Consider the following 17483-nt stretch of genomic DNA (forward strand, 5'->3'; position numbering starts at 1 on the left):
CTTCACGATTAAACATCAAAATACTTTAGTAGTAGGTCAAACAATTACATGATATATAAACAGTTATAACGTTAATAATATGGTATCGTTTTGCTTTCACTTCATTCTAAAGAATTGATTTATGACAATTTCTAATAAAACTAGTAACATAATCCACACTAATGATTTAATAATTAGTAAGTCATGAACAGAACTGACAGTGTTCTCTGTACGATCGTGTCTATAATCGAGTCTCCACGAGACCAAATGCTATAAGGATATGGTATTGATCAACAGTTTTCTGCAATTAGGCGAACAATCAATTTCAGCCACTGAAAAACCTTCAAATCATTCCTGTTACCGATTTGACTGCATAGAATGCAAATTATGCGGGTACCCTATCATTACGTAAGCTACATATGTCTGAAGTGATAGTCAGTCAAAGAATATGGGATGATTTTGCACTGATTTATTCCGATTTTTATTTCATAGTTAGCAGAGCAATAATATAGATACAGTACGATCCTTGATCAAATGTTGACAACTGGATATCACACAGTTCCATTTCTATGATATCACACCACATCCGAGCTAACCCCTGCAAATGTTAAACTTTGCAGAATTTGCTCAGAATGCAGTGCTCAATTTGTATAGGAATATAGTCTGCTGGTATCAACACATGTCAGGTGATCGCCTTGCTACCTTCCGTCCTTGTTCACAACGTTCACACTAGTTCCCAAGTGTTTCGTGTTCATGCTCAGTACATGATCAATGGCTTTCGGTGACCAGTATGCAGCCTTTTATTTACATTCAGTTTGCTGCTGAAATGTAGCTACTCCGATGACAATTAAAGAAACAATGAGTTTCAATTAGAGTTAACTTTTCTCTCCCTCTAATCGTGTGACAACAAAGAGAAGTTCATGATTCAAACGATGTTATGAGCATATCTGCATCAGCAAACATTAACAGCCGTCCGTCCGAGCAACGTGATCGCCCCCTCCCCCCTCGCTCTCCCTCCGCCTGAGTGTCCCATATCAACTGAAAAGGTGTGTATGTGCACATAATCGATTAAGGAATGAGCTACTTGACGAAGTCTCGAGTTGGTTTTGTAAGCTTTTCACTACGCATCCAACTAAGTTACAGTTTTGGACTAGGGCACGAAACATGCATGAAACACTTGGTATGTAAACTATGCTACTCCCTGTTCTGTGGTTCAGAAATCGAACCCGCAAGTCTACACTCAAAACATTTCACTGAAGCTTCGTTGTCAACTCCAAGAGACATGGCCACACTCGACATTAAGCTTAAGCGAGTCCACAAAATATATCACGAAGGGGTAATTTCTTGTCATTATATCTTCTATAGAGGCTAATAACAGCAATGGCAGTGGTTACATTGTTTGGAGGTTCTACAGAAGCTGCTGCAGCAGTGCATACTACAGTACAACTATAAGCCTAACGTTAGAATAGTCATTACAACTGTTTCGTGGAACTAGGCCAGTGTCTGTTATGTAGCTGTGGGCTGCGCAAAAACACTAAACCCGCACACACTGTACGACATATAACGGCCTGACTCAACTCGACCGTCGTTAAATGGACCAATTATTGGTTCTTGTTTGAATTATATACATGTCCTATTGCATGACTGTATACTGATTATACTTGTGAAAGCAAGCATCTGTCATTTAATGTTAATGAAGAACCAGCAGTCCAGCAGAATATTATTATTATATACAATCATGGCCATCTAACTGTATGATTAATGGCAATAAAAATAACCAAATATTGCCAATTATGGATGACATATGTTTTTTATCTACATGTTAAAGTCAAAGAGCTGTGATGATGCCATTGAAACTTCATTTCTAAAATAATCAAGATTCTCCTGCCTATCTGTATTCCCCAACTGATTTAGGTTGGAGGGAGGGATGCTGAACTTGTGTGGAAATTAAGGGCCCCCAGAAAAAAAAAAACATAAATTGACATTTAGTCAAATGGTGCATTCTGTGGCAAGTTTAGAATATAATTTAGGTCTTTTAAAATTAGCTCTAAACTTAAGGTATTGCTACTGTTTACCTTGTGTTGGTTGAAAAACAAGAGGAGGGGATGGTTCACCTGAAGTAGTGGTCCAATTCTTCTCTGGCTACATGCACAACCCTCCCCTCCCCCCGACTGACAATTGTTGGTAGGGGTTGGGGGATGGGCCCTCCCCTAATCCCTCACACTTTGTGTTCACCAGTGCTATGCAAAAAGGTTGGCAAAAATTGTACTCATGCAGGCAAGTACAAACATGTTCCTGAAGAATCAGTAGGCATTACACAGTTCATAGAGGTAAATTCTCCAGTTAAAAGCCTGCTGAAGAGTGGTTTGATTTATATTATGCAAGCCCACCATAGTTTCTCAACCTAACATGAATACTTTTGTTTTAATGTTTTGTTTGATACTGTATGTCTTTTGTTCTGTTTTCTTTCTTTCTTTGTTCCCTTTAGGAAGTGCTTGCTGGAGTTGTCATTGTTCAATGTAAGAGCGATGTCCAGCATCAGGGTATCACTCTGACCTTGGATGGATCGGTCAACTTACAGCTCAGCAGCAAAAGTGTCGGATTATTTGATGCATTCTACAACTCGGTCAAAGTAAATCTCTTTCACAATTACATTCCATGATCAGTGTATTTCTCGTCGGTAATTTTAGTCGGTTCTGTAGTGTCTCATTGTTTGCTGTTATTGTGTGAGTAGTGAATTTGGTTATTGATGCAGGGAGGTTTCTATTCCTCTAAACAGGTTGTACTCACTTCTGCTTACATTTGGCTATATAGGCACATACCCATACTAACTTACATTTGTGATGTGGGAATCCCATGTGACCTGTCTTGATGGTAAAAGATGGCTGCAACAATAACAACAAACACAAGTGCAGAAAGTAGCTATGCTTGGAGCCAATAATCGCCAAAGTAAAGAGCACATCAGATATCTAAGGTGTCCTGCTGAATAATTTGATAAAAACAAATATGTAGTTTATGAGAATTTTAAATTTCATACCTGTTATCAAGAACAAGATATGAGCTTCCAAACGCAGAACACAACGGACACAAGCCCAGAGTGGCTAAAAGGGAGTTTGAACCAAAATTCACAGAGCCATATTCCAGAAACCAAATTGAGTATAAAGTTTTTGTGTGTGTTCATTGTGGTCACATTGCATTATTCTGATAAATATTCAGATATATAAAGAGGATTACCAGGGACCTCTCAATTGCTTACATATTCACTGCAGGAAATGTGTTACATCCTTCCACCTAACTATGAAATGAAATTTTCTACACAACCTTTGGTCAAAGTTTTGAATGCCTGGGTAAATCTGTCCACTTGGCCTTGAGGCCTTCCGATAGCAATCACTTTGCAAAATATTCTGTGGAACCAACTTTGGTGTCTGTTACTACCAACATTTGCTCTAGATAATAGCCATACTGGCAGATAATACTGAGCCATAATATTGAGATACTGTACTTAGGTTTCAGCATAGGAACCACAAATGTCTGAAATGTTTTAGTTAAAGATGCCTTTCTGCTTCAAAGCAAAAACTGTTTTTATTCCTGTTTTGTAACTTATTACAATCAAAAAGATATTAACAGCCCATAGTGGAAAAATTGTGCTGGCGACATTAACTGTAAAAATATGGTATTGCAAAAAACATTGAGGGCCATAAATTTTTACACGGTTGGTTCGAGGGGTTACAATATTCTGTGACTCTAATTTGTGTATAGTGGTAGAACCATGTGGAGTTTCTGGAAAATGAGATGCAATTATCCCTTGTACCACATGATGATTTGGCAAAGAAAAGCTAGGTTCTGGTCAGGAATGGACAGATATATCTGGTTAGGATTAGCCAGGTATCTGATCAGGAATAGTCAGGTACTGTATCTGGTTAGGATTAGCCAGGTATTTGGCAAGAAATAGACAGATATACTGTATCTGGTAGGAATAGTCGGTTTCTGGTCAGGAATAGACAGATATCTGGTTAGGAATAGCCAGGTATTTGGCAAGATATATAGCCAGGTTTTTTTGGTAAGTAGTAGCCAGGTATCTTGTTTGGAATAGCCAGGTATTTGGTTGTCTCAGTAATTTGGATGTACTGATGAGATACTAACATATGATCTATAAACAGGTTTAAAGAACATGTTTTATTGTTTTTACTTACACAAAAGGTAGTAATTGTTGCCAAAACCTGCTGCTACTAATCACCATTAAATATTTGAACATTCACAAAAATCACAAACTCTTAAATCCTGCTTTAAGGTCATCCAAATTTATCATTTGGTTGTTCATCACCATGGATTATAAGTGAATAATTACTTGTTGCAATTCTTCAAACCCCCACCCCACCCCCAAAAAAGGCCCAAGTTCATAGAAGTTTTATATAAAAAAAAAATTATCTTTTGTATTATATTCTCTGTCACACATTGAATGGGATTATATATATCTTGCATATTTAAATTAGTCATTTTGAACGATTTGTTTTAGACATAATTTATCTATGACTTATGTTAGTGTAATCTTACTCTTATTTGCATTTCCTTTATTTCCACAGCCCATTCAGCTTTTGACCGGTGTTCTTCAAGTTGTAAAGCCTGGTAAATTTCCAGCTGGAAGAAATGAATTACCTTTTGAATTCCCATTAAAAGCAAAGGGAAGCAGGAAGCTATTTGAGACTTATCATGGAGTCTTTGTGAATATACAGGTAATAATACCCAAAAATAGGAATATTAATTACATTATTGCCGTTTAATTGTTTTAGCGCATACCTGATGGTATTTGTGGTGTTTAGTCTTCGTTTTATGAAATTCAAGTGAGGTCATAAGTAAACTTTCTATTTCTGAAATTTTGTCTGAATTAACTTAATTTCAGATTTAAATGCAACTAGGATATATTTACTTCTTTCATTACCAGCTCAAAGGTAACAAAGTCGTTTATGAAATGTCAAGAAAAATCATGTTTTGTGCAATACTCACTTTGACATACTATGCTCATAGTAATGATCAGCCCAGACAAAGGTTAACAATACCAATGAAGGATTTCACTACTGTGTTGCTAAAGCTTTTTAAATAGGTTATAAGAAAATGGAGAAAACCACATGCATCGTTCATTTTTTTCCATCATCTATTTTATTTTATAAGAGCTCTCCATTGTTGTTCTTTCAATACTAAACACATACTTCCATAGACATGTTCTTTAATTTGTTGTTAACATATATATAAAATTATCATGAGCAGAAGTGTGTTTACTTATCTGCAAACAAAACTATCTTAGTGAGACGAAAGAAGTTTTTCTCAGATGTCAAATACTGTTATTGGAATTATGATGTAATATTTGAGATATTATTATTATTATCATTAACCAGCATTTAGAACGCTATTCACATGCCAAAGAGTGTACCATAGCGTGTACAACTTAGCCCTGGTAACTTGTCATACTTACACACCAAAGTGTGCAAAATCCAATCAATATCTCCTGGGGCACCACATTGCATCACAACCACGTGTCCCCCAGGGGACTTACCATAGGGTGCAGCCACAAACCGGCGCACGCAACTATATTTACAAATTACCTAGCAAGTCCCCATTTATACACCTGGGTGAAGAGAGGCAATGGAGATAAATAGCCTTGCCCAAGGACACAGCGTAATGATCTGGCCAGGACCCCAACCTGTAATCCTTAGATCACAAGTCCACTGCCTTAACTACTTGACTACAACGCTCTCTCTATTCCATAATTGTTTAAACAATAGTTTGAATTTGTACCTGCCTGTTTCTTTGTTTTTCAGTATACTGTGCGAGCTGATATGAAGCGGCCATTGCTGGCAAAAGATATGGCCAAAACAGTAGAGTTTATCATAGAGTACACTAGCAAGAACGCCAAAGCTGAGACCAAACCAGTAACATTTACAATTACCCCTGAGTCATTACAGAACATTAAAGAGGTAAGGGAAATTAAGAAGCATATGGTTGAATTTGAATTGGTTTTCACCTAGAGATGAGGGAAGTTCTCCTTGTATGGATGAGAAAAAATTAAGAATATTCGAATATTAGGCTTTTGAATATTTAACGCTGCATTTGTAAGGATCAAGAATGTTACAGTAAGGCTTAATAATGTAACTTATCATTCCTAAAGGAAAGCTTCCATAGAGGATGAAATTCATGAAAAAGAGACAAATTTCTAATTATGTTTACGTTCTTTCATATGTATGTACACAATGTTTGCTTCACCCCAAGTTTCAGCCTTTAAATCATCCAACACTTTCCTAAAATACTATTGAAAAACGAGCAGTTATGGACATGTTTTGTTGCCTCTCTAGTAGGATTATGCTAATAGATGGGAGATGAACAACTTTTGTGGGGTGTACTAGATGCTTGCTGGATCTTGGTCCTTGATGTGTTGTTTGGCTTTTACTTGTAGTATGAATTTATTAGTCACTTTTATATTTGACTTGTAACTTGACTTGCAATAACATCAAGTTACTTGTGTCTTGACAGGACTTGATGACAATAATGTCTTATGTCTTCACAAACATTGACTTGTGAATTGACATGACTTGATGACATTAATGTATTGTGTCTTCACAAACATTGACTTGTGAATTGACATAACTGAAATTACTTGGTTACAACACTATGAGATGAACCCACTGTGATCACTTTGGTAGCTAAAGTGGCTGTTAGCATTGTTTTGATTAAAGTTTCTATCCAATTAAAATATGCCCATGAAAATGTCGTTCAGTAGCCAGTTCATCCTGCAGGTGATTAATATGAGATGTTTCTGGGTAAAGAAATTTATTAAATTGAACGGAATCATTCATTTCTTTTTTAGTTTCTTTTTGTTTCTTCAAATTTAGGATGTGTTTTACTTGTACCAATTGCAATCCTCTTGAGTTCCATGGGTTACCACACTCAGTTACTACTAGCAACACTGTCTGGTATATGTTTTAAAGTTTTAAACCATGTCCTCTACAGAAAAAAAAGTGGACTTTTGTATGAGTGTATGTATGTATGTATTTTAGATCCTCCTGCAAGCAGCAACTCCTGAAGAAGCCGTCATTGGCTTATCAAAGCCGCATGCAGACCGAAGTCAGTCTCTTAGATTCATATTTAACGTCCATGATTATGAATTGTCAATTGTCAACAACTCTGTAACTGGACGACATACATTAATCTTGGAGTGACTCGAACTCGGGACCTTATCATTGAAAGGCACCAGCGTTAACCACTGAGCTAACACTCGTAACTTTTAACTTGATTTATTTATTTCTTTCATTTATTTATTCATTTATTTGATTTATTTCATAGTTGTAACATATTTCTGATTCTGTGAAGATCATTCATATAGCAAGGTAGATAGACTGGCCATTGGTTTCATTGTTTAAACTCTACCGCTACATCATATGTTGTTTTTGATGGTTTGATCTGTTTTGTTCCGTTTGCAGCAAAAGTCTAACATGCCAAAGTTTAAAGTGAAAGGGAAGCTGGACTCCTCATCGTGTTGCATAACAAAACCACTGACCGGTCATGTGGTCGTAGAAGAATGTGTGGTTCCAATCAAGTCCGTCGAGATACAATTGGTGAGAGTAGAAACCTGTGGCTGTGCAGAAGGATATGCTCGAGATGGTGAGAATAAACTTGTACAAAAATGAAATTGTAATATCTCCCAAAAAAGGTCAATGTTTAGCTGTAATGTTGTATCCAGAAGACAATTTCAATTTGGAGAAATCAACGAGATATTGTGTAACTTTAAAGAGAACATGTGGCAAAATGTTGTTAGAAATTTCCTGAACACATTTGCCTGTGAAATGGATTTAAAAAGGATGCTGGAAATATATAGGCAAAAGAAGGTAATAAAAAGCATCAGTGCACTCTTTGAACAGGCCTGGATGTTTGGATATTGAATGGTTATAGTAAAAAAAATATGTTTATCTGTATTAGAATAATTGTGAGCCCAGAGTCTGTATATTGCTTAAGATAAACTCCTCATTGTATTCATCATGAGAGACACACCATTCAATCTTATTATACTTCTAGAAAAAAGACTTTTCACTTCTTTCCATTCTCCAATCTAAAACTAAATATTGTCCATTCATATCGATTTATCAAACAGCGACAGAGATACAGAATATCCAGATAGGAGAGGGCGATATTTGTAGAGGCATCACGATTCCAATCCACATGGTCTTCCCACGACTCTTCACATGTCCCACAGTAGCCACGACTAACTTCAAAGTTGGTGAGTGTTGTTTGATATTGAAGCTGAATGCAATGCCACTTTATGTTTTTATATCAATAACATCTTCATGAGGTAGCATACTCCATATAATGCCCCATATAACCTACACACTAGCTCATCAAAGTATGGTGGTCTCATAAGTCTAGATAGAATTTATCTATTTGAAGTTATCTATCTATCTATCTAAACCCTACCCATCACTGGATAGCTGACAAGTTGGCCATTCACGGCACTATCAATTTTCCATATCAGACCATTGGTATGAGAGCCTGAAGTTTTCGTCTCTTATCTATTTGAAGTTATCTATCTATCTATCTAAACCCTACCCATCACTGGATAGCTGACAAGTTGGCCATTCACGGCACTATCAATTTTCCATATCAGACCATTGGTATGAGAGCCTGAAGTTTTCGTCTCTTGTAAAAACAATATTTGTATGCTGCTCTCGGGAGACCGTAAGTGGTCTAAAATTGGTCCAATTGTCGCACGACATGTACTTTCATTCATGCTCTTCAACATCCAAGTCACAAAAAACTAGATTTTGTTTGATAAATATATAAAAAAAATGTTCTCTTGATGCTTTTCCACACATTTTGAGAGGAAGGATAATTAGGCTGTTTGATATATACTCTATATGGAGTATGCCACCTTACGCATACAAAAGACTCTCAGAATTAATGTGATTTAGCTTAAATCATATGTGCATATAAAAGGAGTGTTACTTTAAACACATGCACTTTATGGTCACTAACGTCCTGGTTTTACAATCAATAACTCTTTTTGTTTTGTTACAGTTTTGGGTTTCAGGTTCTATCATGGGACCAGCAAGTAAAGCCTAGCTCTGATAGTTGTAATGTATTAAGAGAGTATTAGAGTTTTGAGGATCTAATCATGTACGAGATGTATATTAAATGGCCACTGTACCTTTACATGAGGAATACCTTCGTTGCTGTATACTCTCCTTAGCAGACAGGTTACTGTGACTTTGTGAGGGTATCTTACAAAATGTAAAGAGAAGTTAACCACATGACAGGAATACTAGTCCACAAGTGTCTTTCATAAATCTTGGTACTCACAAACACATCCTTCCAGAGCAAAAGTGGACTTTCTGAATGGTAAAGAAAGTCCGGCTTATCAGGTTTCATTGACTCAAGTGCAGTCTGTGCCGAACAGATCAAAACGTAAAACCGTAGCCACTTAATATACTAACCTATAGTCTCTATTTAGGTAATACTCCATCTACCCCCCGGTCATTGATAAACTGTGCAGGTCTATATGGATGAAGTATGAACTGTGACATAGTGAGCGGTAGTGTTGATATACAGAGTGTACAGATGGTTGGATATCAACTAATATCAGCAAATTTAATTTGTGCCTCAAATTTCTTTTTGCATTTTCTTTACTTCCTTTCTCTGTTCTTCTGTTATGCTTTTTCTTCCAGTTTCCTTGCTCTTTACTTTTATGAATATTATTCAGTTTAATAACTTTCACCATATTCCTAAAAGCTGATCTTAAAAACTACTAACCTAGCATGGCATGTTTTTCATCATTGTGCTAATAATAGTTTTGAAAGCTAGTCCTCCCTTTTTTTGTTTTTGCATATTTAACTTTGCACTGCACCTTTAGAGCAATTTTTTTTTTTCTGATGCAGACTTTGAAATCAACATTGTAGTTGTCAAACTTGTCATGAAAAATGATTACCTTTTGCATTGCTCTTAACAGTAATGAATATTATTCAGTTAAAATTATAACTTTCACAATATTCCTTAAAGCTGATCTTATAACTACTAACCTAACATGTCATGTTTTTCATCATTGTGCCTAATAATAGCTTTGGAAAGCTAGTCCTTTGTGTTTGCATATTTAACTTTTATTTCTTTTGCACTGCTCCTTTAAAGCATGTTTTTGTTGTTTTCCTTCTTATGCAGACTTTGAAATCAACATTGTAGTTGTCATGAAAGATGATTACCTTATCTCAGAGAACTTTCCGCTCTCTATCTATCGCAATTAGTTTGCTCTTACTCTTCCCAGCTGAAGCGATTTCTGGTATTGGTTTGTTTTCAAATCATGCACTGCTGCTATGCATACCACATATAACTGTGATGTTGTTACTGTCCAGTATGCATAATCCTATGTGTTATTTGTTGCATCATTCCATGAGAGGAAACCTTAAAATAAAACTAGGAGAAAGCATTGTTTACTATGTTTACATACATGGAGAAAGAGTCTTGTGATTTACCATTCATATGCAAATTCATGTTATTTACAATTCATATGCAAATTTTTGACAAGCCTCTGACATACTGTTCAAGGAGACTAGTAAAAAATACTTTATAGAGAAAGTATTTACTTGCATTGAAGATAAGGCACCTAAAATGCAAACAAATTATCTCTAACTTAAAAATTATAAAGGGTAAACTTGGGAATATGTTGAACAATCAGTGAATTGAATATTTTGTTTGTTGGATTCAGAGTCTGGTTATAGAACTCACTATTTAGAAGTATTAGTTTGGATGTAGCTACAAAGATATCTTTGTTAGGTTGAACCTAGAACTGAAAAGAATTAGGCAAAGCTACAACCTCATGCAAAGCCAGTGGCACAGCCTCTGCCCCCCCTATGCCCCCTGCCCCCCTCACAGAAATTTTCAGGGACGAAGCGAGGACTGCAGAAAATGGCACACGCATGCAAAGTTGTATGAGCTGGGAAATGTAGTAAATATTATAAAATATGATAGCAGCATGATTTTGCATCTGAGCCCAGTTATGGAAACAAAATCTCTCAAAAGAGAGCCAGCCCAACCATCTAATTTCAAGTTTTTAACTAAAGATAGATACCATATGGTGTCATGAAAAGACATATCAAGGTAAAACAAAATGTCAGACTCTGAAAATGGGGAGAACATTTGGCTTTTCCCTCTCACCCCTGTGCAATGCCTGTGCAATGAAAAGACAGAATCTACCGTTGGTTTTTGTTCCCATTTTACCATGTCTCTGTATTCTGTAACATTGCACCATGTCTATGTATTCCTTAACAGTGCACCATGTTCTCAATGCATATTTTATCACCTGCTTTTTTATAATCTCTCCTTCTTGTTAATATCATGTTTTTAGTTTATTGAATTGTAAGAAAAACTTCAAACAGAACCAAGGATAGGATATGATGAAATAGTCATTGAAAAAGTGCCTAATTCAGGCTAGCACTTCACTTCAATTTCTTAGATAAACATACATTCATATAGATAGATAAAGATATCTCGAGATCCGGCTTTAGGAATCACAAATGATTTCGAGTTGGTTAGCATCATGTTTGATCTCTAGAGTAAGGCAAATATGTCACCAAGACAGAACTAGTATTGTTCGATACAGGTGACAAACGCCTACAGTGGAAGTACACCTTCCTTACCGGTTTCGAACCTCTGGACATACAACCAGTGTCCATAGCCTAGTGGTTAGGGTGTCCGCATATAATGCGGTAGGCGAATCCCGGTGGAGGCTGGAAGATTTTTCACTGTTCTGGATTTGCCAACTCACTACGATTTCAATTATATATATATATATATATATATATATATATATATTATTATTATTATTACTAACCTCTTTCGTCTCTCATGTCATACAATTAAACGTAGACGATCAATACACTTGCTTTCACAATACATACATCATACAGTCATATATGTTTCGTTGTTGTCTATCTGAACAATATCTGTGATATTTGTGATAATAAATTCTATACGTATATAATAAATATAAATATATATATATATATATTTATATATAGATAAATATATATATATATATATATATATATATATATAGATATAGAGACTCACTACAATATGTACCTGGCACAAACAGTTACTCTGTTAGTTTGGTATGGTAGTTACCATGGTTTTAAGTCAATATATAAATAGCACTGACTGACTGTGTCACATGATCGTATTGTTGCATTTTCCGGCAGTCTTTCATCACAGGCAACCAATTTAAAATTGTTGATGCTTTTATTGTGAAGAGTTACAAAGGCATGGCAATACGTGATTGGGTCATTGTGTATTCTTCTGTGAGGACAATGAATGGCTTTTTATGGGTTGAAAGAGGCTTGTAAACTATAGTAAAGCAGTGATGAGGTGTTAGTATAGGTAGTATGATATGGCTAATTATGCAGGAAACACCATGGTGTAACTGATGGTGGTGTGATATGGCTTGTAATGCAAGAACTACAATTTCTGTAACTAATGGTGGTATGATATGGCTAGTTATGCAGGAAATACCATGGTGTAACTAATGGTGATATGATATGGCTAGTTATGCAAGAAATACCATGGTGTCACTATATTGTTGGTGTGATATGGCTAGTTATGCAGGAAATACCATGGTGTAACTAATGGTGACCGTATGATATGGCTAGTTATGCAAGCAGGGGCGGCGATCTGTTTCAAATATTGGGGGGACATTTGCTTGGATGCAGGCGAATTACTATCAAAGCGGAGCGCCACCATTGGTTGGCGCGCACCATACAAGAAAATGTTTGGTTTTGATAGCCCCCCAGATCACTGGAAATGGCACTTCTCGGGCTTGAAAATGACCAACCAGATGTACACTTTTGCCTGAGAACCAAGTTTTACCTAATAGATTTTTTTCTTCATTCATCATACCTTTTTTCAAGATTGTCACCAGTCACACATGTTCGACCTCATTGCATCTCCTGTGGATCATTGCTTTTGTAGGTAATTCTACGTAACGCCCCTTAATACCCGTCAGCCCCACTTTTCAAGGTTTTAAGCCCATTATTTGTTCAGAATTTGAATAATAAATTCACTTCAAAACATACCCATAATGTTGCACAAAATTTAATCTATTGACAACCAATATAGAAAACCCCCCTCAACCCCTAACAGACCGGTCAAAATTGCACGAGTAGAGGGAAGTATGATGAAGAATGTTGTTCAAAGAATTTTCGAAAATTCAGACACAGTTAAATTATTGGTGTAAAAATATTGAAACCTCTTATAACGGCTACTATAAAACTTCGATATCATAGAAAATACCAAAAAAATATGCTTGAAGGGGAGGGCGGTCTCCACCCTTCACCCCCCCCCTCCCTTGGCTAAGCACCTGCGGTTAGAAATCTTGTAGGAAACAGGCCAAATGGAAACCCAGTGAACCCATATCGATGTGGATCATATGTATGATTGTACGTACTTACACTCATACACAAGATTCCAACCAAATTTCATTACGGATGCGGTCCGTCTAGCTATTCATTTCGAAAAAAAGTAAAAACTACTTTCGGTCATATATAGTAACAAATTGTGACACGGTTAAACAGGCGCCTTGTGAGGAATTTGCCAAGGGAGGGGCAAAGCTTGTACCCAGACTATCTAAGCGTAGCGCCACCATAAGTTGGCGCGAAGCGCAAAAGAAAATTTTGGCCGAAAATGCCTCCCAGATTGCTGGAAATGGCACTTCCCAGGCCTTTTAAGTTGCATCTAAGCATTTTCTATTTTGAAATTACTAGCAATATCATAAAAAAATACAAAACATATGCTTAAAAAAAAACTATGCCACCAAATATTGGGGGGGATATTAGATACTATATCCCCCCAACAAAAATATTGGGGGGGACATGTCCCCCCATCCCCCCCCATGATCGCCGCCCATGTATGCAAGAAATACCATGGTGTAACTAATGGTGGCGTGATATGGCTAGTTATGCAGGCAATACCATGGTGTAACTAATGGTGGTTTGATATGGCTAGTTATGCAAGAAATACCATGGTGTAACTAATGGTGACCGTATGATATGGCTAGTTATGCAAGAAATACCATGGTGTAACTAATGGTGGTGTGATATGGCTAGTTATGCAAGATATACCATGGTGTAACTAATGGTGGTATGATATGGCTAGTTATGCATGATATACCATGGTGTAACTAATGGTGGTATGATATGGCTAGTTATGCAAGAAATACCACTATTTACCACTATGCCAGTTTCAGTGCTGCATAAAGTTAGTAACAAAACATCGTTCCCTTCAGTAGTAACAGGATAATGGTTCCTCTCTGTTTGCATGTACCATTACATCAATGATCAAAATTAGCAGTAATTTTATTGCCATAGGTTACCTTCATAGGTGAATCTTCTATTATGTCATCATATACTTCATTGCAATTTCTTTTTCCTTTTTTCTCTTATAGGATTTGAAGTCAACATGGTGATCGTGTTGAAAGACGAACATTACATTACTGAGAATTTTCCACTGGAACTTTTTAGATTTTAAGGAAGCAAGAAATTATTGAACTTTGAATATCATCTACTTGCCAATAGACTGAAGATCTTAAATACTTAAAAGTCTGGAAGAAATGGTATTGTAAATTATGTAGTCTGTGCAGCAGAAATAAGACTTGTAATGGCTCTTGATTTACAACTCATATTACAATTCTCCAAATGCTGGTATGAGCCATCTTGATGAGAGAAAAGGATTTGCATAGTTTTACACGCAAAGTTTTACACGCGATAATTATATATTATTTTTGATTCCCGGGCGTTTGTGTGTGTTTGGTGGGGGGGGGGGATGGCTGGGCTGGGGGTGCATGGGTGTGAGTTTGACACATGTAAACATTGCACATCTCAAAGTAGCCTACCATCTGCTGACAGAGCATGTACTACACATGCTGCTTGTTTGGGAGGTCAAAGGTCATGTGCGGCCATATAAGAAGTCAATGTTTGAAATCCTTTAATAATTTGACAGGAATACTACCATGGACACAGTTTACAATAATGTCAAGTGTATCTCACTCAAGGGCGGCGGAACCGGGGGGGCACAGGGGGCACGTGCCCCCCCACTTTTCCTCAGGTTAAAAATGTGCCCTTTTTCTACATAAATATTTCTAAATAAAAAAAGAGTTTACAAAGCGAAACCCACGTCGAATGAATTATTTCGGGAAGTTTTAAATGTTTACTACCACAGGCGTAAGAGCCCAATTTGATTTGGGGGGAGGGGGGCTGTAACGACTTGCCCGAAAAATATTACCGAAATTTTTCGCGCGCTTCGCGCGTTCAACATGTTAATTTGCATATCATATAGTCATGCGTTGGTTATTACATCGCATGCCAATAACTTACAATCATTTGCCGTGTTATAACCCTTCCAAATTGGTTATAATTATTGGGAAAGTCGTTACAATCATAATGATCATAATAATATCAGTTTAACCATTGAAAAACACATAGAAAATTATTTTTCTTTCAGTATTTTGACATATTTCATTTGCTTTCATGCATGTATCGATCGCGTGTGCAGGGACTTGGACTTTATAATGATTTCACCTCATTTTGTCTTTTTCCTTGTTTCCCAATTTGCACATTAGATATTGCAGTGCTAGTATGCATTGTTTCCTTGAGGGGGGGGGGGGGGTGGCGTTGATGGAGTGATGTGTATACGCAAATAAGATAATACAATAAGAGTTATAAAGGGTACTAAATATCAGGCTGCATCAGTCCAATCGAATTTCTGCAAAGTGCCCTTCGACGTTGGTGCCCCCCCAGATTAAAAGTGCTTCCGCCGCCCTTGATCTCACTGTCTAATAGATGACAGAGGTTTGCATTAATTAAGTATATAGGCCAAGTAAGGTCAGTTGAGGTCAATGTAGGAATACCATGGAAGTAATGTGGTTGGTAGAGTGCCTGAGGTCAAACTTGACAGGTAACTCTCCTTTGTAAACTACAAGAACGTTATTATTATTATCAATGAAAGTCAAGGACAATATGTGTTAATTAGGTGATAATGTGTAAGATTTTTTCTTAAACACTATACCAGTTAAGAATGCTGTCATAGGCAGTTCATTGTGTGAGTGATAACTTGCATTGTAAGCAAATTGATGATGTACAAAACATTTGAGCTTCAGAGGTCAATTAAGGTCAATAAAAGTTAAATTATAATTTCCAGATAAACATCTCAAAGATGGGAAAGGTTACTATACAGTAGCTCATAGTGAAACAGTTTGTTCCTCAATTTTTTTTTTTTTTTGGGTCACATAGCTGTATAATACCAGACCAAACATGTTTTATTCAACCTCAAAGAGGCCCACTGATTAATTATGTGCAAAATAATGTTATGAAATGTTTCTCTTTGTTGTGTGAAATGGAATGTGATTCACTAATGCTCTGTACTGTTATTAAGTTTAATTATCCAACCATGTGGAATATGTACCAAGGCTGGCTCAAAGTTTATTCCATTGTGATATAGCACAATTTGTAAAAAATAAAATGAAAACTTTTGTATTAAAACTGAAAGAGGTTAGATGGCTTCTTTCATATCACAACTTACACAATTATCTAGTTTCTACTTGGAGGAATTTCCTTCACAAAAAATCTATTCCTTGTTTCTAGGAGAGGTCATTCTCTGCCATTTAAAATAGCTAATTGCACCCATTAACCATCAACAGGTGATTTTCTTTAATCACAAGGTACAGGCTGTGAGTTAGTTTGTAGAGTCTCTGTATTTACTAATGTCAAAAATATTACAAATACATTTATCATCTTATTATTAAAAGAAATCTTGTGTTTGTTTTTGTTTGTCCTTCTTAAATGTTCAATGAATCTATGCAATCATGTTAGCATGAGGGGGGGGGGGGGCTTGTTAAAAACTCCCCTGACTGATCAAGTTAGGAAGGTGCATGTGCAACTTAATGGATGGACCAGAGGTGAATCAAGGTATTTTTAAAGAGTAAGTGCGACACCTGTGGTCATTGAGGCCGACTACCATGTGGGGGGTGGGTTCTAAAACAGCAAAAAAAGTTTATATGTCAAAAAGTGCATTCTGAGGTATGTTTAGACTAAAAGTTAAGTCTAAGTAGTTAGCCCTAAATGAAAGGTTGTGCTAATAAATTACTTTGGGTGAGATTGAAAAAGTGAAGGGAGTCGGTGTACACCTGTAGCAATATGCTCATCGTGACGGGTACTTTTGTGACTGCAATTGTACGGTAGGTAGGATGTGTCGGTTGAAACGTTTATCCATGTTCAAATGGACCATACAAAGTGACGTTTTTTATATAAAATGACAACGGAGGGATAAACCATGGAACTATCCCAGGATTATAGCTCCATGGATAAGCACTGTACCGTGTACCCTCTATACACGTTCGACTAACTAGCTAGACACCAACGTTGAGTTGGCATATTATCGCCCTGTAAATTGACCTCATAGTAAAATCGTCATAAACTCGTAAATAC

General features: G+C 36.6%; 1 protein-coding gene across 2 annotated transcripts; it reads left to right on the top strand.

The window, feature by feature from the left end:
* Positions 1 to 1156: 1156 nt before the first annotated feature.
* On the top strand, positions 1157 to 16807 carry LOC139977106 (vacuolar protein sorting-associated protein 26C-like). 2 transcript variants are annotated; one of them, XM_071986195.1, is made up of 8 exons: positions 1157 to 1315; positions 2468 to 2611; positions 4563 to 4712; positions 5796 to 5951; positions 7452 to 7632; positions 8120 to 8245; positions 10174 to 10291; positions 14447 to 16807. In XM_071986195.1, the coding sequence occupies exons 1-7, from the start codon at positions 1262 to 1264 to the stop codon at positions 10254 to 10256; spliced, it is 894 nt and encodes a 297-aa protein (XP_071842296.1). In that variant the 5' UTR covers positions 1157 to 1261; the 3' UTR covers positions 10257 to 10291; positions 14447 to 16807. The 2 variants fall into 2 exon arrangements, with proteins under 2 accessions (XP_071842296.1, XP_071842293.1); XM_071986192.1 differs by lacking the exon at positions 10174 to 10291.
* Positions 16808 to 17483: the final 676 nt, after the last annotated feature.

Source organism: Apostichopus japonicus, chromosome 12 (assembly GCF_037975245.1).
Source record: "Apostichopus japonicus isolate 1M-3 chromosome 12, ASM3797524v1, whole genome shotgun sequence".
In the NCBI taxonomy this organism is placed as follows: domain Eukaryota; kingdom Metazoa; phylum Echinodermata; class Holothuroidea; order Aspidochirotida; family Stichopodidae; genus Apostichopus; species Apostichopus japonicus.